The following is a 22,408-nucleotide window of genomic DNA, read 5'->3' as shown; positions in this document are numbered from 1 at the left end:
GTCTTAGGGGACCTCCCCTTCTGTGTATGTTATGTGGACGACGTACTTGTGTTATCTTCCTCAAAAGAGGAACACCTCCGTCACCTGCTAATCGTGCACGACCGCCTGCAACAAAACGGCCTTGTAGTCTGGTACGACAAGTGTACCTTTGGTGCCAACGAAGTGTTGTTCTTAGGGCACCGCATCACTCCTGAAGGAGTCCATCCCCTCCCTGATTAGGTAGCAGCCGTTCAGAACTTCCCAACGCCCCTCAACCATCACAGCTCTGCAGGAATTCTTGGGCATGATCAGCTATTATCACTGTTTTCTGCCAACCATTGCCGCCACTCTTGCTCCCCTCTACGCCTCCCTCAAGGGCAAGCAAAAAGACCTGAATTGGGGTCCCCTTCAAGAAGCGGCCTTCTGCAATGCAAAGAATGCCCTATCAACTGCTGCTGCTCTCACTTTTCCCATCCCACATGACCCTCTCCTTCTCTCTACTGATGCCAATGACGTCGCTATTGGTGCAGTACTCGAACAGGTGGTCAACGGCTCGCCCCGCCCATTGGCCTTCCTCAGCGGAAAACTGTCCAAGGCAGAATAGGGTTATTCTACCTTAGATCGCAAATTGCAGGTGGTACACTTGGCTGTCCGTCACTTTCGCCATTTCTTAGAAGGTATGCCCTTCGTCATTCGCACAGACCACAGACCTCTGGTGCATGCTTTCACTCGACAGTCTGACGCCTGGCCTGCCCGTCAACGACGACATCTCTCCACCGCGGCTGAATACAATTGCACCCTTCAACACGTCCCTGGGAAAGTGAATCCCGTTGCCAATGCCCTGTCAAGGAACACGTTGGCTGCCCTTCAACTGGGATTGGATTACAACGCCTTGGCTGAAGCCCAACGACAGGATCCAGAGTATCAAGCATGTAGGACATCCTGCACATCCCTCCGTTGAGAAGACATCCCCCTCGACGACTCCAACACCACCCTCCTCTGTGACATCAGTACTGGTGGACCGCAACCTTGGATTCCTGCTCCTATGCATCGACAGGTGTTTGATTTTATTCACGGCCTTTCACTTCCCTCGTGCTGTTCTACTGCACAGCTTCTGAAGACGAAGTTCATTTGGCACGGCATTTCTAAGGATGCTAGGGATTGGGTCCATGCCTGTATTTCTTGCTAAACTTCCAAAGTACATCGAAACACGGATTCAGGAGTGGGCATCACAATACATCAGACAACTGCCTACAACTCCGCTGCCAAAGGAATGGTTGAACATTTTCATCGCACCCTCAAAGCAGCTTTGATATCCCGCTGCAAGGATTCCAACTGGTTTACTCAGCTTTCCTGGGTCCTCCTGGGACTAAGGACCACTCCTAAAGACGTCGGCAGCTGAAATGGTGTATGGCGACCCGTTGGTCGTCCCTGCCGAATTTTTTCCTTCTACAACCTCCTCCGACGATCTCCGGCACATACGTCAAGTTGTGGAAAAATTTACTCCATGCCGCAAGACTTACAAGCCCCCAGCGAAACTTCACATACCGACAGACTTGCACTCTGCAACGCACATCTTCCTACGCAACGACTCTACCAAGCCACCGCTAATGCCCCCTTACACAGTCCCTTTCCTTGTGATCCGACGCAGTCCGAAAGCATTCCTACTAAACATTCGTGGCAAAGAAAACTGGGTTTCCATTGATCGTCTAAAACCTGCTTATCTCCTGCCAGATGACCCGCCTACAGTTCCCCTCTCTAGATCAGGGCGCCCTATTTATCACATGCAGTACGTCATTTTTAGGGGGGAGCCATGTACCAACCGTGTGTCACATGAACATACATAGTAACGACATTTTTTTTTTTTTTTGTATATATTATCCTTTGTATCTTCGCTCTCCCCTCGCACTGACAGGGACCTGAATAAACATGTCTGTTTTTCTTACCGGTAACTGTTAACAGAAACGATTGTCGGTTGAATATGAAATTGCCTGTTATGTTCTATGTCCTTCTTGCACGGACTTGATGTATATATAAGCTGGTGTTCTGTAATAAAGTTACTCAGTTGCTTTCATCCTGCCTTCTTAGTCACAGCCTCTCTCGGCCCGTCACAAACCTTAGTTGGAAAACCAGGATGCTATAAGCCCAGAGACTCCAACAGGGAAACAGCCCAATACGGAAAGAAAACAAGGAAAAATTAAATATTTCAAGGACAGCAACATTAAAATAAATATCTCCTCTATAGACTATAAAAACTTCAACAAAACAAGAGGAAGAGAAATAAGATAGAATAGTGTGCCCAATCCCGCCATCAGCAGACGTCGCCCTTGACGACTCCAACGCCACCCTCTTCTGTGATATTAGTAATGTTAGGTGTCGCCCATAAATACCTGCGCATATGCACCGGTAGGTGTTTGATTTAATCCATGGCCTCTCACATTCCTCCCACCGATATACTGCACAGCTACTGAAGACAAACTTCATTTGACACAGTCTGTACTTAATGCCAGACTTCAACAGTACATCGACCAACGGATTCAAGAGTGAACCCTTTTCCTCAACCTCAGAATCATTTTGCCCACATTCAAGTCGATGTAGTAGGCCCCCTACCCACATCATATGGACACCATTATCTGTTTACTGTCATTGACACCATGCAAGTTTTGGTATCCCTGAGCATATTATTTCTGACAGGGGTATCACTTTCACCTCTCAATTATGAACATCATTAGCAAATCTCATGGGCATCATCCTACATCAGACAACCGCCTACATCCCTACAGCCAACGAAATATTATAACGCTTTCATTGAAGCCTCAAAACAATCTTGATGTCCCACTGCAATGACTCCAACTGGTTTACTCAGGTTTTTTGGGTCCTCCTTGGTTTAAAGACCACTCCTAAGGATGCCTCTAATGCCTCAGCAGCTGAGATGGTGCATGGCAATCCATTGGTCGTCCCTGCTGAATTTTTTCCGTCTGCAAGCTCCTCCAACATTCTCCAGTGCCTATATCATGTTATGGGGAAATTTACTCACTGCCACTAGATTTACCAGCCCCCACTGGAGTAACACATTTCAAAAGATTTAAACACCATAACACATGTATTCATGCGCACCAATACTTGAAAGTCACTCCTAACACCCCCTTATACAGGCCTTTTCCTTGTTAGCCTTATGGGGGGGGGAAGGCTTTCTTAATTAACATTTGTGGCAAAGAAGACCAGGTCTCCATTGATTGCCTAAAACCTGCGAATCTTCTGCAAGATGACCCGCCTACAGTTTATCTCTCTAGGGCAGGGCACTCTATTTCACATGTATATCTGTTTTATGGGGAAGCCATGTAATGCACATGTATTTCATACATGCTCATACATTGTGATGGGATTGTTCTTTTTCTTCCTCGCTCTCTCCCGCACTGACATTCGAAAAACCAATTTAAGCTTGTCATTGCATACTTAATATTGTTAATGTTTTTATGCCATTGTTATCCTCAACCGTTTCTATTCAAGTTTGTGATATTGTGTTAATAATCTTGTCATGTCCAGCCTGTTAAGACCTAGTCACAGCCTGCCACAAACGTTTTTTATAAACATAAAAAATATCCATTTACTGATTTTCACACTGCGTAGAATAACAAGAATGCTATTATTTCAATGGTCAAAGCATTCCAAGGCAGTGAAAAGTTTCCCTGCCAGATGCCTCAGGGGGAGAGGAGTTTCTGCCTTTGAGGGGCCTTTCCTTCCACAATTGGATCCAGAACCCTGTGCTATGTGCACCATACATCAGTAACTCAAACCATTGGCATTCTTATGGAAGCATTGCCAAGGTAGCAACCTTCATCAAATGTTCTAACCTAACAAGCCTGTGTTGCTGATATTGGCCTCAAGAAACAGAGGCTCATCCACCATTTAAGGGATATCTAATCCACAAAATAATTCACATCCCTCCCCTAAACATTCCACTGCCTTGGGATACAATACTATAATCCCAAGCCATTGGATACTTTCACTATGCTTTTCACCCTTTGAATTGGTGGCTCCAGGTGTTACTCATCAAACTTTGCCTTGTCCAACCCAGGCTATGACCCACAAAACCTTATTTATTATCTGGAATATAATAAGTCTGATAAGAGCAATAAGTTTTGGGATTTGAAATCAAGTTCTTTGGGTTTTGAGAGAAATGGGGGAACATTAGTAATAAATAGAAGAATCTTCACCATCATTAGGTAAAAATAACCAATAATAATCAGGGTTTAAATCATGGGTTTGAGATACAATAAGAGATTTGTACATTCAAGTATCTTATTCTAAACCAATAATATCTAATATTGAATAATCATTCACCATCATTTTGACAATATATGCAAATTTGGACTAAGCAAATTAGAATACAGTAATAAATTTCAGACAATAAAATTTTTCAGTTAGAAAACTGACTTCATGGGAATATAAAAATTTGTGCATTCCAAAAAAAAAAAATACCTCTGAATTATAACTCTCAATTTAGAAATGTCACTAAAATTCGCATTACATTTTTTGCATACCCTATTGATAGACTCAAGGTGAATAGACCTTGAATAGAACGATTGTTTTCTCCAACAAGAAGAATATTTTTACCTACCAACATTTCAATAGTAGGCTGTCAAATTCAGAAACAGTGTAAAGTTGGTTGGCTTATTTACAAACAAATGAGTTTTGGGACATTTCATCCATGAATTATGTTGAAGCTATGAATTTTAAATTATGACAATTCAACTCTGTAGAACCATGAGAAAGTGTTTGCATTACTACTAAATGGAAGTTGATTATTGATAGACACAATTTCTATTTGGATTTACCTTTTTGTGTACGTTTTCTGAAATCTGAAAATAATAAGTAGTAGTTCCTCTATGCTTTAGAATATTAAAATCTGTCAGTAACCTTCAATAAATAAAAAATCCAAGTAATTCACACAATTCAGCATAACTAGCGTAAAATGAATAAGCAAGATATTTATTGGACAGAGAACTTATAACATGTTTTGTATCACACAGACATACTTAGCCATGCTGGAGAACTGGGCTTCAAGCTTGGCTTGAGTGACAGCATCTTCTTTCTCGCTTAGCAATTTCTGTCTAATGTTGTAAGCTTCTTGCTGGGTTCTCTCTTTCAGCTCTTCTAATAAGTTTCTTGCACCAGATACACTCCTTTCCAGTCCCATCAGTACCTGAAATTTCATGATATGAACATATAGAAAATATAGAACATACAGAAAATAAGATGGTTTCATAAAATAGTTCCAATAATGTCAAATCCAATGAAATAATAAAATCCACAAATTGTGCTTGTAATACGTGTAATACAAATATCTACAAACAAAATCATACAGCAGGGAACTTTGTAAAGATGCTCAGCTCTCATCATGGACCCAAGATTCTCTTTTTTTAAAATAATGAAAAAAATTAGAACTCTATTGCCAGTGAGAAAGGATCACTATTTTCCAAAATTGGATAATTTCCTTTGTCTCACTTGGTCCTCAATATGTACCCTGGATGCTGTTGGTTTCTCCTCCTCTTCAACATTGACACCAGAGTATTTTTCGCTGGCATTGGATCACATATTTAATTTTCATTATTATTATTTTTTTTTTAAATAAACCCATTTTATATGTAACGAGAAAAAGACATTGACAGTGAGAAGTAAGAGATATTCAATATTAGACTGGTGATGTATCATTAATATAATTACTATTTGGAAAAGCATGATTCTACATGGTGAAAGGCTCCAATAAAAAAGTCCCCACAATAAAAAATGGCAACATATATCAGATCAAAGAAATAACAATGAAAAACAAAAGTTTTAAAACAATGAAAACCACAAAACAAGATCCACGTGTGCTTGTTAAATAAGTGTTTACACCTAGTTTTAATTACTGAATTTCAGAGATTCAAGTACATGACATCATAGGTAAAACTAAATTTTTAGGAAATTGTGTGGCAGATTGGCAGTGTCGCTCACATAGAAAAGGGCAAGACTGGTAGAATTAAATGCTTGTGTAGTGCTATGTAATGAATCATATAATCTTCAACTATGTAAATACAAATGATGATCAACTTTAAAATAAATCGTACAAAGCATAAACAAGGAACTAAAAAATATTTAGAAAAAGACAGATCATCATACAATGGGGTTATCATTAGTATTCTATGCTAATCAGTCTAGTAGCTGAAAACCTAAAATCTTTTAAACAATGTTGTTTTTCCGATACTTTCTATAATTATAATGATTATACACACACATACACATACATATATATATATATATATATATATATACTGATATATATATATATGTGTGTATGTATATATATATATATATATATATATATATATATATGTGTGTATATATATATATATATATATATATATATATATATATATATATATATATATATACATATATATATGTATGTATATCCCCTTTGAAATTGCATGGCTTTATTAAAATTACTAGTTGAACAAACGCTTTTTCCTGAGTTAGTATAGCATCATAAATGATAAACCAGTACCTATACAATAAAAAGAAAAGTTTTGAATTTCGGATGACAGAACTAATCTTTACCTCATTCATTCGTTCCCAGGCCTTATCTAATGGAAGGTTGGCAAGAGTACTAGGAGAACTGTTATTAACAGATGACACAGATGACGACTGGGGGGTAGAGACTGCTCCTGCCGCTACAGCAGTTCCATGTGCTGGCGACGTTCTACTACTGAGCACTAAACCCGGAACCACTGTCAGATCCCCCAATTCTGACACTGGAAGCGTTACTAAAAGATAAAATAAATCAATTTGAAAGTCAATAATATAGTTAATTTCTAAAGATGGGAAGCATAATCTTAAGCATTATAACAGCATTATAACTTTTTATGTCACTACATGATTATCTCATCCTTGTGAAATTACAATAATGAGCAAATTAACCCTTTGAGTGTCAATAGGAGTATTCTACGTGTTGGTATTGTAAAAGCATTTTTTCTTAAATCATGGTAATTCTATCGGAAGTTCATAATGGCCGTTCCCCGTTTCGGCAATTGCATTGGTGGACGATAGTGGCTTGTGAGTACATGTGAACATTACTGGGTTGAGTTCAACAAGAGAGATGCTTGTCCCTAACAATGTCAGTATCTCAAATTTCTCTCTAAATCTCCATAATTTTTCAATATTTTTGGCTAAACTCTCAGGTTTTATTTCTTAACATTATCACTATTGTTCAAGCATAAAATGAAAATGGAAAAGGATGTGCCTGGTACCATGGCCAAGGGCAAAAATGTCACAGGATGTCTGGATGTTGGGGATGGTAGTAGTAATGTTCGATTAAAAGCATCTTCAAGTTGTGATAAGGCAAAAGAATTGCCTCATATAAGCCTTTCATATGTGTATAGAAATTTTATGAAGGATTGAAACCTACCTCCTACCAAATTAGTTGGAATCATGGAAGCCAAAACTGATGTTGATGAAAGTGATAACTCGATAGAGGAACACATATCTAATGAGGGAGAGGAGTAAGAGAAGAAAGAAGACACTAAAGAAACAGAAACAAAATATTGGTGATGTAAATTCTATTGATAATGATGCTGAGATTGATAATGATCATGAACTTAGTGAGGTAGATGAGACAGATGATTAAGAAGGCGTTGAGGGCGTAAATGTTGTGAAGAATAAGGATATAAGTGATGAATATTTAGAAATGAATGACTGAGAAAGTGATGAGGAAGAAGTGAGAGGGAGAAGGAGATCGTTTGCCTGATATTTCTTTTGCCGACAAGCATTCCCGCCATATAAGGTCAAGTAGTATGCAAAAAAGACAAAGCGGAGGGTGACACAGCTGAGAATCACACTCACAGTTCACGGTCACCAGTGTACCAGAACCAAGCATTAAAGATGAAGACGGGTGGGCCAATGCATCCTTTCCCTGCTTCCCAGTGAATGACAGTGCAGCCTATACCAACATTTTCCCAGCTTTTGTTTCATACCATATGGAATACTGTAAATAAACAATTAGACCACCTACATGAGGAGCAAGATGCTGAATACCTATGCATCGTAATGTGGATAGGGATTCTTGCTGCCCCAACTAAGGATGTTCTGGGCAAGAAATAAAATATATGCAATGGCAATTTTCTCAAAAGCAGCTTCACTCAGGTATTCTGAGACAATATGGAAGTACTTGGGCACCTATATATAATCGGAGTACCATAATGAAGGAAAATCATAACAAATTGATTAACATTCGAACCATGATAGAGTAGGCTACATCAATAAAAAAATGTAAGAATCTGTAATCCATAAACAGTATTAATTCTTGATGAAGAAATGTTGAAGCGGAAAGGGTGTTCCTCAATCAAGGTATACAGCCCAATAAAACCACCAAAGAATGACATAAAATTTTAATTCCTGTGCGACGTTCGGTCGAATCATGTACTCAACTTTATTATAAACTGGTATTTCTTTGTTCCTTCACGACATCATTCTCTAGCAAATGAGAGAGCACTTAGGTAAAGGTCACCATTCGGTTGGCCTAGCACTAGAGCTGTATGAAAAGGGCCCTCATTGTAGCAGAATTTTCGGAATCGTGAGAGGTGCACGAAACTCCCCATGGGCCACTGAAAAACATTGGGCCTTGCATAATAAGCAATAGTATTCATGAGGAAAGAGAACACCATCATCATGTGATCGCAGGATAACAGGCTAGTAAGCCTGGTAGCAAATGTATACAACGTCAGCATCAAACACTTCGTCCACAAGTTCAGAGTCAATTAGGGGGAGGTGGGTCAGGTTTCTCTATGAAGAAATTACAATAAAAAAAATAAATATTGTGAGGCACTTCGACCCGTTGATAAATTATTTGCTAGTGAGGAGATGCATCCAATGGACAAGAAAAATAGTTTTGTACTTGCTCCAACATGTTCTTCTGAACACTTCACCCATTACTTTAAGGATGGAAAAGAGACTGGAAAAGGTTTTTCCTTTATGAGTTGCATGAACTGACAGCTGATTCTTTTTTTACTAACATGAAGGTAAATGGCCTTGCACTGGCCCCAAGATTCCCCATTCTCCTTCTTTGCCAATAGATGGTCCTCTTCATCATCATTCTGGTCCTGCAACACCTGGTGGTACTACAATGCCTGCTGGTCGTGAAATGCCTGCTGGCCCTCCTGCAATGTGATCTAATAAAGAAGGAAGCACGAATGACCGTATATCTGACTCCCACAGCATCATTCTCTAGATATGCTGAACCATAAACAAAAACAAAAATATAGGGAGAATCACATAAAAAGACTGTTGTTAATTCTTTATGCACAGCATATGGTGGTACACAAATGTCCAATGCTCTGGCTGTAGGACCACAACTTGTAACCAGTGGAATTATTAGAACACTTTGCCATAGTCCGCCAAAAGGGCCAGGAGTTTGAACTAAAAAATTGTTGGATACTTCAACTTGAAGGAGGAGGGAAAAAATCCTAAATGATCAGGATAAAAGGTCAGTGATACTAGTTCCTTTTTATACAGCATATCTAAGATATTACCATTCATTCATTCATATATACTGTGTGTGTATAATATATATATATATATAATATACATATATATATATATATATAGTATATTATATATATATATATTAATGTCATATATATATATATATATATATTCTAAATTTTTTCATCATCACAACAACCTGGCCTATTTTTTCCGTATTTGCTGTATTTATGTTTTATGGAAATTACCACACACACACACACACACACATATATATATATATATATATTTATATATATATATATATATATATATAATCATTAGAATATTTACAGGATATGCAAACACTATAATATTTTTCCTATGTATATCATCATAATCATTATCAGCTGTATTTTAGTCACTGCAGAACAAAGGCCTCAGACATGATCTTCCAATTGCATCTGCTTATAGTCTTTCTGTGTCAGTGCATGCCCGCAAAATTCCTTAGTTCAACGATCCATTGTCTTCTCTTCCTTATTCTGCTTCTTTTACAATCTCTAAGGGCCCATTCGGTTATTATTATATGTCCTGTTCATGTCCATTTCTTTTTCTTCCAGGTTTTTAGAATATTTTCTACTTTTGTTTGCTCTCGTATCCATATTGCTATTTTTCTGTCTCTTAGTGTTATTCCCATCATTATTCTTTTCATAGTTCTTTGAGTTGTGATTAGCTTATGTTCTAAGGGTTTCATAAGGCTCCAAGTTTCTGATGCGTAAGTTAATACTAGCAGGACCATCTCATTGAATACTTTTCTTTTTATAGAAAGTGGCATTTTATTTTCATAATCTCATTTTGTTTACCAGATGCTCTCCATCCCACGCTTATCCTACTTTTAATCTCGGTCTCGTGAATTGGGAAAACACTGTCTGTTTGAAGTACGTAAATTCATTAACAATCTCCAGTGTCCACAAGGATGAGCTTTGCTTGACGGACTTTTTTTCAGGTGACGTCAGAAGCGTAGAAGCAGGGAGTAAAGTTCGGTATAGGTTTTTTCGTATGATTACCGAAATAACGAGAGTTGTGCTCGTTGGTGGTTAAAGACTAAGGAGATGTCATTGCCTGATGTATGAAGTTACATTTTTCACCAATGCCAATGGTATACCCTTTCTTTTAAATACTCCACTTTCAAGTTAAAACATGTCAAAGTTTTATTGATCCCGTGAGGCAACTTTAATTCCGATAGTTGTATAAACTGCACCCTTTCATCCATTGGGATGTAAGGGCCAATGCTTATCGACATGGTGATGAATTTTTTTTACAGGCTGCCAATGCAAGAGTCCGTGTTCCAACTTTATGTTTGCGCAATCTACAATGAATGACGAGTTACAGCAATTTTCTAAAATAACTCTGGGCACTAATATTAATAATGTTATTAAAGATGAGGTGAAGCGAAAACTAGCTCTTTCCCGCAGATAATATAGACGTGACAGGCGAGAAATGCTTGCAAGTCAAAGAAATCTCTTTTCTTAGGCCTTCATAGGAACCTCGGCAAAATTCAAGTATAATTTTACACAATTTCTGCTTGGGAATCCTTGTTTTAATGTGTATTGAACTTCTGTATAATTGTATCCTGTTTGGTGACTGTAGGTTCCAGTTTCGAGATAATGTAATTTTTGGGCTCAAGCCATGGCGTCCTGATGGAAGGTTCCTTTTTGGTAGCTTCCTTGGGTAATAACTACTAGATATTCCCAGAGAATTTAACCACAGGTTATCACAGAATTCTAACTTCTGGAGCGAGTATCCTAAAGGTTTCCCTTTAAGACATCGTATATCAACAGGGGACGCATGTATTAACGCGCCACATAGCTATCTGCACCCCACATAGAGTTAACACTTCGATGTGTAGGGGCGGAGAATAGCTGGGGAGCCGTTCCACAGCTAATCTCGTCCGTGGCTACTTTTGGTACTCGAAACGTAAACAAACGGGCGCCATTGCTAAATGACGTCACGTCCGTCCTCATCCTTCGCATAGTAGCTTGCCTTACTAAGACGGATTTTCCCTGTGCTTACTTTATCGACTTGCATCTTAGCCATGTCTCTACCCTCGGCCTCGCCTTCTTCTGGAAAGTTGAGTACCAGGTTCCAGTATTGTTTAAATAAGCTCTGACCGTAAAGTAACTTTTACTTTTCGAGATATTTTATGCTTTTTTGCAGAGCTGTGCTGCTACCAGACACACCATTTTATGGCATCGCTGTTGTCTTGCATGCCTTATTTAGCTAGCCTCAACAGCTTTTCCGGCCTTATTAACTACAGTAATCGATACTATTAGTTATTTAGTCTTCATAGCTAGGAACTTTATATATCAAGTTTTGACGCTCTTTTTATTGGTCATCGCCTGACCCCATACCAGATCGCTAGCCTAGCCCCTAGGCCAGAGTGCCTATCATCAGTGTTCATGCATGATATATTACAGTGATCTTAGGTTAAGTTATGAAGATAGCGGCATTATTTTATGATACTGTTTACTGTGATGCAAGTGTTTTCGCCTTCAGGGACCATATAGGGGATAGGTTTGATAGTGTGCCTTTCTAACCTAACCTAAATGTAGGACCCCTCTATGCTCCCTTCACACCCTGCCTTAGGGCATTCCCTCTGTGTAGCCTTGTTCCTCCTACCACATAAGGGGATCAAGCTCATATCAGAGTACCTATCACTTCTCTGTCCTCCCTAAGGGAATGATCCCCCCTTAGGGTTGCGTCCGAGAATGAGGAACGGCCTGCCCTTCCTCTATTGCTGAGGCTAGGTTACCTGACCTTCCCTGCAATTGCGATACGTCTTCCAACCTTCCTGGTTCAGGGTGTAATATCCCTGCTCTAGGTTAGGCTTGGGGGGAGCTAGTTCTGTGCCTTGCTTGAAACGGTACCCATGCACCGTTCTCAGCCAGGCTGCCTACCTTAGGCTAGGGAGCGTCCTCCCTTCCTTGGTGGCCGTTTTGGTACAGAACCTCCCCTATGGAAGACCCTTCTTCTTCTCCCCTCCCCACCTATCTCTTGTTTGACCTAGCCTATACTTAGGTTGGCCTATAACCATCTGTCCCCTGTCCTACAACTCCTCCTTAGGGTGGAGTGATAGGGCTACCTTGAGTCCCTGTGTGCAGCCGCTCTGGTACATATACCCTTCATAGAGTCCTATGGGGTTAGCCACTGGATGCGTTTTGTCCGCAGGGGTTCTCCCCCTCTTGGGTGTTCCCTAGCCCTCCCTTGGGCTACACTGGCTCCCGGCCGCCTGCGGCTCCCTGCCTCTGGGTGATAGGGCTAGCCCCTATCATGGGTACACCCATTCAGGTGGGATGCCTTGTGGTTCGTGTCCGTACTTCTACATCCCTCCTTCTGTCTCTTTTACTGTCCTGGTGCCGGTCCCTTGCCGCCTCTACTGTCGGCGATACCGACCTCCCCCCTTGGTGACACCTTCCTTGCCCCCCGTGGCCGACAGCCCTCTGTGTGCCGGAGGGCTTCCGCCTCCCGTCGGCGTACAGCCGATGACCTACCCTCATATCTCCTACCTTCGGTCGTCCGTCCATCGGACCGGCCCCCGGCGTGCCGGCATCCATTGCCGGCAGTCCGGTTCTGCTATAGCTCACCCTTGTCCCTGTCACCAAGCCGGCAACCTTCGGCTGCCGGAGCCGCCGCCTCCCGCTGGCATGCCGCCGTTGTACCGGCGGCCGCCATCCTGGCATTACTCTTGACTTCTCTATTTGTCTTCCCTAATGCCAGAAACTCTGCTGGAGCGGCCTCCGGCGTGCCGCCGGTTTGCCGGCACATTCCGGAGGCGCCAAGAGACTTGCACCCCTTCTCCTAGCTATCAACACATGCTGATAGCCCTACCTTGCAACCAGATGGTTTGACTACATAAATAGATAGGTATTGTCTTACCGTTCTATTAGTAGCCGTGCTGTCTTCTTGCATATCACAATTTTACAGCATGCTGTGTGTATCTTAGCACGGCTGGTTGCCGGAAACCGTTACCCTATGGGGTTTTCTACATCCCCAATTCAATGGTCTGAGTGGTCTCAGTCCCAGTTTTATATCCGTGGCAATTCCTTCTAGAATTCCCTTTGCCTCCCGGGCAATCTATGAAGAATTCTACCCTGTGTCCTTGGTCACAAACAAATTGCCTATGGATAAAGTTACGGTAACCAGCCGGGCGGGTTACACGGAGTATGTGTCTATCTACTTCATTTCCCGCTCCACTCTCAAACATCACAATGTTTATATCACTTAAGATTAAGTTAAAAATTAACCTTTTAATATTTAACTTTAGAATATAAGTCATTGATATGACTTTCCCATACTCATGTTCTCCTTCTCTTACAGGAGGAGTACGTGAAATGCGACCACGGCTTCTGTGGAGTGAAGCGCCCGCACTTCTACGGGCACACGGAGTGTAGGACCCACGCCCCTTGCGCCAACAAGAAAGGCGATCTGAAGTTTTGGGACCCGCAGAACTGTACAGTCTGCAAGGACCGCCTGGTCGAGGCGTTCAATAATCCTCCCTCAGCGGAGGTTAGGGACACTTCTCGAGAGAAGCTACGCAAGTGGGTGCTTGGCTTACAAAAGAACGCCACCGGACCATACCTTGCCACCGAAGACTTGAGGGCCTTGCTTTTCCCGAAGGCATCCCCAGACTCTGTGGTCCCCAAGGATCAGATCCCCATCGTCCAGATAACGGTGGAACCTGATGTAGTCATGGCCCAGTCCATGCACGAGTGCCGTTTGGATACCGACAATGCAGAACGTATGTCGGAAGTGTCGGAGAACACGGAGAGGAACCTCATGGGCGACGAATTGGACTATGAGGAAGACCAGGTGGAATACACTGAGTCGGAGCAGGAGGTCGCTCCACCTTCCACCCCCACACCGACTCCTACACTGACGGACGTATCACTCCCGTCTACCTGCGCTACCCCGGATCCCATCCCATCCAGCGCCCAGGAGATGTTCCGAATGCTCGAGGCTCTCATGGACAAGAAACTCCGTGAGACACACGAGTACATCAGGTCCAACATGGGAAGTTCAAAGCAGCCGAAAAGGATTTCGGTTAAGGACCTCCCGGCATGCTCGGATGCCAACCCCTGGAGGTATGCCGAGCACATGCCAATTACAACAGGCAGGATCTTCATCAGTGAGAAGATCGGCTCGATTGTACTGGAAGAAGTGGAATTCTTCCCGAACTTTGAGGCTTATCCGGACTGTTACGTCCGACTTCGATCCGAACCTGCCTCTAAAGAGGAGACCGAACCGAAGGAGGTGATTGTGTTCGATCTCCCGAAGGCCCAGGCTATGCTGGCCAATACAGTAAAAAGTAGGGGTTTTACCTGCTCAAAACTTCTGGCCCTGAGCAAGAAGCACCCTACCTACATCGCACCAGACGATGCAACCCTCCCCTTCTTGGAAAAGGCCTTCACTGCAGTACATAAGGCAGTGGAAGAAGGAAAACCTTGCCCTGCACTGGAGGAGTGCAGACCCTTCTCCCTGACTACTCCCCCCGATGTTCGACACTGGAAAGATGTCCAGCATACATTCGTGGTGGGAAAACTAGAACCTGACGTTGCTGGCCGTCAGTTTAACGAAGACCTCCCGAAACTTATTTACCATCTCCTTCGTCGGGAACATGACACGAAGGAAAGGCTCGCCGCATCCATGTCCCTCCAGGTACAGCTCGACGTCATGGCCGGTGACACTAGGGTTCCTGACTACTACATGGTTCTCGCCAAAACACATTTGGCGACCGTAGTAAAAGATCTGTACAGCTTCACGAAGGCTCGTAGAGCCTGTCGTGAATTCGTGTTCTCCAGTGCCACAGTGAGACACAAACCCCGGAGGCTGATTTCCTCCAACATCTGGGGTAAGCACCTCTTTCCCTCCTCTCTTGTGAAAGAGATCACCGACAAGGCCGCCACGGAGAACAGGAACCTTCTCCACAAGTGGGGCATGTCGAAGAAAAGGAAATCCTCTCAGGACGACGGCCCTCAGCCTAAGAGGAAATCCTCCAAGCCGAAACCACAGCAACCTCAACAGAGACGGCAGTTTCCGGGATCCACTACTCCCCAAGTGGCGGCTCAGCCACAGCAGACCTTTCAGCTGGTCACCCAACCGGTCTTGTCACAGTCGCCGGTTTTCACCCCTGCTTTCGAGCAACAGTCAACTACCTTTCGTCCCAAAGGTAGAGGCTCGAACAGAGGTGCAGGCAGAGACACATCTCGCCGTCCCTCCAGAGGCAGAGGAGGAAGGGGAGCTAGCGGCCGAGGCAGTAAACCCTCGGGACACCAGAAGCAATGAAGTGCTTCCGGTGGGAGGAAGACTCCGCCAATTCCAGGATCGTTGGACCTTCGATCCCTGGGCACACAGCATCGTCAAGAAGGGTCTAGGCTGGAGTTGGACTCAACCACCCCCAACCTTCCAGCAGTTCTTCCAACAATCAACCCCCCTTCTGGAAGAATATGTCCTAGATCTCTTGAACAAGAAGGTGATAAGGAGGGAAAAGTCAACCAGGTTCCAAGGGAGACTGTTTTGCGTCCCCAAGAAGAACTCCGACAAACTCAGAGTCATTCTAGACTTATCCCCCCTCGACAAGTTCATAGCGAACAACAAGTTCAAGATGCTGACTCTCCAACAGATAAGGACCCTTCTGCCTCAAGGTTCCTACACGGTCTCCATAGACCTGGCGGATGCCTACTGGCACGTTCCAATGAACCACCACGCTTCCTCCTACCTAGGATTTCGACTCCAAAGGAAAAGCTATGCCTTCAGGGCCATGCCCTTCGGCATCAACGTGGCCCCTCGGATCTTCACAAAGCTGGCAGATGCCATCGTTCAACAGCTTCGCCTCCGCGGCGTCCAGGTGATGGCCTACCTCGACGACTGGCTGGTCTGGGCTTCATCGCCCGAAGATTGTCTAAGATCCTGCAACAAAGTTACCCAGTTCCTAAAACACCTGGGATTCAAGATAAACACAAAGAAATCTCGCCTCTCTCCAGCTCAGAAGTTCCAATGGTTAGGAATCCAGTGGAACCTTCAGTCACACCGCCTTTCCATCCCCCAGAAGAAAAGGAAGGAAATAGCAGGGTCTGTCAAGCGACTGCTGAAATCCAAACGGATCTCAAGACGTCAGCAGGAACGAGTTCCAGGCTCTCTACAGTTCGCCTCAGTGACAAACCCAGTGCTACGTGCACAGCTAAAGGATGCCGCGGGAGTCTGGAGACGTTCCGCATCCATCGCTCGATGAGACCTCAAGAGACGGCTCCCAAACAAACTTCGGTTACTCCTAAAGCTGTGGTCGGAAGCAAAGGCCCTGAAAAGGTCCATCCCTCTTCAACACCCACCTCCATCACTCAACATCCACACGGACGCTTCGCTGGAGGGTTGGGGAGGTCACTCCCACCAAAAACAGGCTCAAGGAACATGGTCTCCCCTATTCAAGACGTTTCACATCAACATCTTGGAGGCCATGGCAGTCCTTCTAACTCTGAAGAAACTCTCCCCGCCTCCCTCGATCCATATTCGTCTGACCCTGGACAACTCGGTGGTAGTCCGATGTCTCAACCGTCAGGGCTCAAGATCGCCCCAGATAAATCAGGTGGTTCTAACAATCTTCCGTCTGGCAGAGAAGAAGAAATGGCACCTGTCTGCAGTTCACCTACAAGGATTCCGCAACGTGACGGCAGACGCTCTATCTCGAACAAGCCCGATAGAGTCGGAATGGTCTCTAGACGCAAGATCCTTCTCCTTCATCTCTCACCAAGTCCCAGAACTTCAGATTGATCTCTTCGCAACGAGCGACAACAATCAACTTCCTCGATATGTGGCCCCGTACGAGGACCCCAAGGCAGAAGCAGTGGACGCCATGTCACTGGATTGGAACTGATGATCCAGGATCTACCTGTTCCCTCCCACCAACCTTCTGCTAAAAGTCCTCTCCAAACTGAGAACCTTCAAAGGAACAGCGGCCCTAGTGGCTCCCAAGTGGCCCCGGAGCAACTGGTACCCCCTAGTCCTGGAGCTACAACCCACGCTGATCCCTCTCCCGGGCCCAGTTCTCTCCCAGCAAGTACAGAAGTCGACTGTCTTCGCTTCATCATCGAAAGTCAGGGACCTTCATCTCATGATTTTCTCTCCCTAGCCGCGAAGAAAAGGTTTGGGATCTCGAAGAAAAGTCTAGACTTCCTCGAGGAATACAAGACCGAATCCACACGACGGCAATACGAATCATCCTGGAGAAAATGGGTCTCATTCGTCAAGGCGAAAAATCCTACGGAAATCACCATCGATTTTTGCATGTCCTTCTTCATTCACCAACACGATTTCTACTTGCAAATCGGCCTTGACTAGACCACTATTGTACGCCTTCCAGATTGGTCTGTCCAGCGACATCTTCAATAAACTGCCGAAGGCATGCGCTCGTCTACGCCCAGCACCCCCACCAAAACCTATCTCCTGGTCCCTGGACAAGGTGCTCCATTTTGCCTCCAATTTGGACAACGATTCGTGCCCTCTCAAGGATCTGACTCAAAAGGTTATATTTCTTTTTGCTTTTGCCTCAGGACCCCGAGTCAGCGAAATAGTGGCATTATCAAGGGACGAGGGTCACATTCTGTTTACAGACTCAGGAGACCTTACCCTCTTCCCGGATCCGACGTTTCTCGCTAAAAACGAACTACCCACCAAAAGATGGGACCCTTGGAGAATCTGCCCCCTGAAAGAAGATGCCTCTCTATGTCCAGTAGAGAGCCTCAAGGTCTATCTTCGTAGAACTTCTGAGTATGGTGGAGGCCAACTCTTCAAAGGAGAAACATCGGGCAGCGACCTGTCACTGAAACAACTAAGAGCAAAAATCACCTACTTCATTCGCAGAGCGGATCCTGACAGTACACCCGCAGGTCATGATCCTAGAAAAGTCGCATCGTCTCTGAATTTCTTTCAGAGTATGGATTTCGAAAGCCTCAAGAGTTTCACAGGCTGGAAATCCTCGCGTGTTTTCTTCAAGCATTACGCGAAACAAGTGCATGAAGTCAAACATTTCGTGGTAGCCGCAGGTAGTGATATGAAACCTGCACCTAACTCTGCATAGAACAGTGAGTTACTTGGGACTCTAACTCATCGGGTGCCTATGTTGACCCTCGCGTGATACGTAGTGAATTCAAAGACACTTAGTGTTTTTCATAGACTGTTCTTCTCTCAGGTGAAATGTCATAGTCGTCACATGAGTGCTGTATGCCTAGTGCATGATGTGTTTTTCTTTTAAAAGACTAATGTTCCTTTGGAACCCGTGCTTTCTAATAATTTGAAATTTTCTTTCAGATTCAAGAGCGAAGTCTTTCATTACTATGTACATTATAATTTATTGTAAATATCTTTACATCCTTTATTGCAGTTATTTACCATATTCTGCAATTGTGAAATAAAATTTCTATCTTATTTACTTGTGCGTCTCAATCCGCTCCTACTTATACTATGAAATACATGGTTGTCATAGTTTCATTATCCTTCCCCTTTTTCCTCTATAAAAAAGATGAAGATAATTGGTTCAATCCATATTATATACTCACCCATGCTATGTAATATTCCTAACTGAATACTTACTTGCGCTATACCTTCGAGACCAGACTGTTCTCCTTTACAATATACAGTGCCTAACCACCACTTGTCTGTTTTTTGAGAATGTTCCTATACGAATAGCAACCATTCTGTCTTGTCTCCGAGTTCTTCACGTTCTCCCCGCAAGGTGGGTAGCCCTTCAAGAACCACTTTGATCCTCAGCATGGTCCGTTGGGACTTCTCTGCCAAGGGGGGCAGGGAGTTTCAGTCCCATGGAACCTCTATCAAGATTACCATGCTTACTCTATTCAAAGCCCTCGGCACTTACACTAAAAGAGGAAAATCTACCACGATACATTGATTCTCTGGTATTCTTCCATCAGGAATTTTGAGCGAAGCGAAAAAATCTATTTTTGGGTGAGATAGCCATGGCATCCTGATGGACCCTCCCTGCTACTTCGTCCAGCCTTTCAGGTCCCACCCTGTCCTGCTGTATCATGGTGATCGGCAAGCAACTGGCTTCAGGATGAGGACGGACGTGACGTCATTTAGCAATGGCGCCCGTTTGTTTACGTTTCGAGTACCAAAGGTAGCCACGGACGAAATTAGCTGTGGAACGGCTCCCCAGCTATTCTCCGTCCCTACACATCGAAGTGTTAACTCTATGTGGGGTGCAGATAGCTATGTGACGCGTTAATACATGCGTCCCCTGTTGACATACGATGTCTTAAAGGGAAACCTTTAGGATACTCGCTCCAGAAGTTAGAATTCTGTGATAACCTGTGGTTAAATTCTCTGGGAATATCTAGTAGTTATTACCCAAGGAAGCTACCAAAAAGGAACCTTCCATCAGGGCGCCATGGCTATCTCACCCAAAAATAGATTTTTCGCTTCGCTCAAAATCCGTTTTATGAAATCTAGTTCTGATTCACTTTATAACTCATGTAGTATTATAGAATACAGAGACTTCCTAAATTATGACTCCTTTGCAAACACTCCAGGCACCAAATTTTCTTCTTCCTATTTTTAGAGCGCCCAGCAATAACAATACACAAGAGAATTTTCTTTTTTTGCGTATGAATGTTAATTTTCTTGTAACCCATACAACAATCACTCTTGCTGCCGTCACCATGTTCTCGCTGCTCAATGTCATAGTTTGGGTGCAAGCATAAAGACTTTTGCTTAACTTTGTTTGATAAGAAACAAACTTTACCAAACAATGTTTAGTCGTGTGGACAGAGCCTCTTATTTGCTGTCTCTGCATTTTCTTTGAACAATGTATTAGTTTTAATCACATTCATTTTCAGTCCTACATTTCTGCTTTCTCTATTCAAATCCTATATCATCTTTTGCAATTCCACCCATGTTTCACTAAACACAACTACGGTGTCTGCAAATCTCAAGATGTCAAGTTGTTTCCCATAAATATTAATTTCTACATTTATCAAATAAAATTCTTAAAAATTTCTTCTTGACATGCTGTGAATGATTTAGTAGAGATCGAATCTCCCTGTCTAACTCCTTTCTTTTGGTTGATTAAAGTATAGCTGTCTTTCTATTCGGTCTAATATGATCATTGTAAATATTATATATATATATATATATATATATATATATATATATATATATATATATATATATATATATATATATATATATATATATATATATTATATATATATATATATATATATATATATATATATATATGTGTATATATATATATATATATATATATATATATATATATATATATATATATATATATACATACATACATATATATGCATATATATGTATATATATACATACATACATATATATACATATATATACATATTTATATGCATATATATGTGTGTGTGTGTTTTGTGTAAATTGTCAAAATAATTAGCTTTAAATGAGAGGAAAATAAGCTATTTAATGTAAAATGTAAGGTGAACACAGCCATTTTAATTGAATTATTTACTTACGAATTTTCTTCTTTCTGATATTATTCATGTGTATAAATTATCTATGTAATATACAAAATCATGTATCAATAGAAGATAGATTAATTCAGACACACAGTAAAATATAGTTTAATAAGTTTTCAATTGCCATAATTTTAAAATTACCACTTTAGTAAAATGTTCTACATTTTTTTTTTTCACTATTGCAACATTTTTATGTTTTAGGATGATTTTAGGGTGATTAGATATATTTCAAGTTTCTACCTTAAAGAACGAAGTTGCCACATTATCTTTATAAACTTATTTACATAGTTTTGCTTTGACTAATAAGATATTCTTATTTCCTAATCATATAACAGATTGGCATGTAACGTGGGCAACTATGAATAAATGGAACGAATACTTATTCAGCTAGATGATGAACTTGGATCTATATTCTTAGCTCTGATACTATTTATGATCATATGAGGGATGTGGACACTTAACCTATACAAAATTTTATTTTCGGCTAAGCATTACAATACTGGATTGATACTATATTTAATAATCAGATATGAACTTTAATATTTGTATATCATAGTTTAATGTCTTGCTGAAAAACAAATGGTGCTAGGGCACTTACAAGGAGAAGACTAATCGGTAAGTGACCTCTGGTAGTGGTTCTAACACGCCCCAGTTACTATACCGACACTCTATAAGGGTGGGCGAGCTGGGTTTATCCCTGACATTCCATGCAACTTTTTTCTCTGGTATATTTAGCAGTATTTATACCTTAGAAATGGTACTATAAGGAGCATTTCACTGGGCGACACAGGTCTCTCGCCCAGAAATAGATTTTTCCTTCGTCATAATCCCTTTTCTACCAATTTCCGTTACCCAATTAGCACTTGCGCTCAAGGGTGAAAATTTCTACACGCCACTACAATTAAGATGTTTAATTCATAGAAGTGGTATTTTTCTAACGTTTCTATACAAGTTTAGAAGATACTGTAATGAAAAAGAAAACTCCACTATAAAATTACTTGCCACTGAAAATAAATTCTTCCAAATAATCCTTCATTTTAAAAACCATTAACTGTTAAAAAAACTACTTTTTACAGTTACTTCCTACACTGAGTATATCCAGCTGAAAACTGGTAAGCCTAATAAAGAGAAATGTATACAGTTCAGAGTTTAAAGGATCCTGCATATCTGACTTCCAGTCATCTAACTGATTATAATAAAAGAACTTCCTCAAAAGTCATGGCCAATTATATAAATCAACGTTTTAAAAAAAAAATCAAGGAGGTCTAATAAGTGGCTTTAAAGCAAAAGAACGCTGCATTTCCTAATAGAAGCTTGGGATTTCAGTGACAGAAGACATAACATTATCTTGAGAGTAT

The 22,408-nt window shown here is 41.9% G+C and overlaps 1 protein-coding gene across 1 annotated transcript in view; it reads right to left on the bottom strand.

Moving 5' to 3' along the window:
- The window catches only part of Deaf1 (deformed epidermal autoregulatory factor 1), a 451,852-nt gene that overhangs the window by 54,457 nt on the left and 374,987 nt on the right, over positions 1 to 22,408 (bottom strand). Inside the window, exons 6-7 of the mRNA XM_068345007.1 lie at positions 6,580 to 6,785; positions 5,019 to 5,185 (exon numbers count right to left, since the gene is read on the bottom strand). Of these exons, the coding sequence (XP_068201108.1) occupies positions 5,019 to 5,185; positions 6,580 to 6,785 (373 nt within the window). The remainder of the gene's footprint in view (positions 1 to 5,018; positions 5,186 to 6,579; positions 6,786 to 22,408) is intronic.

This window comes from Palaemon carinicauda, chromosome 21 (genome assembly GCF_036898095.1).
Source record: "Palaemon carinicauda isolate YSFRI2023 chromosome 21, ASM3689809v2, whole genome shotgun sequence".
In the NCBI taxonomy this organism is placed as follows: domain Eukaryota; kingdom Metazoa; phylum Arthropoda; class Malacostraca; order Decapoda; family Palaemonidae; genus Palaemon; species Palaemon carinicauda.
The sequence above is the reverse complement of the archived record's forward strand: the minus strand, read 5'-3'. Positions and strand labels throughout refer to the sequence as shown.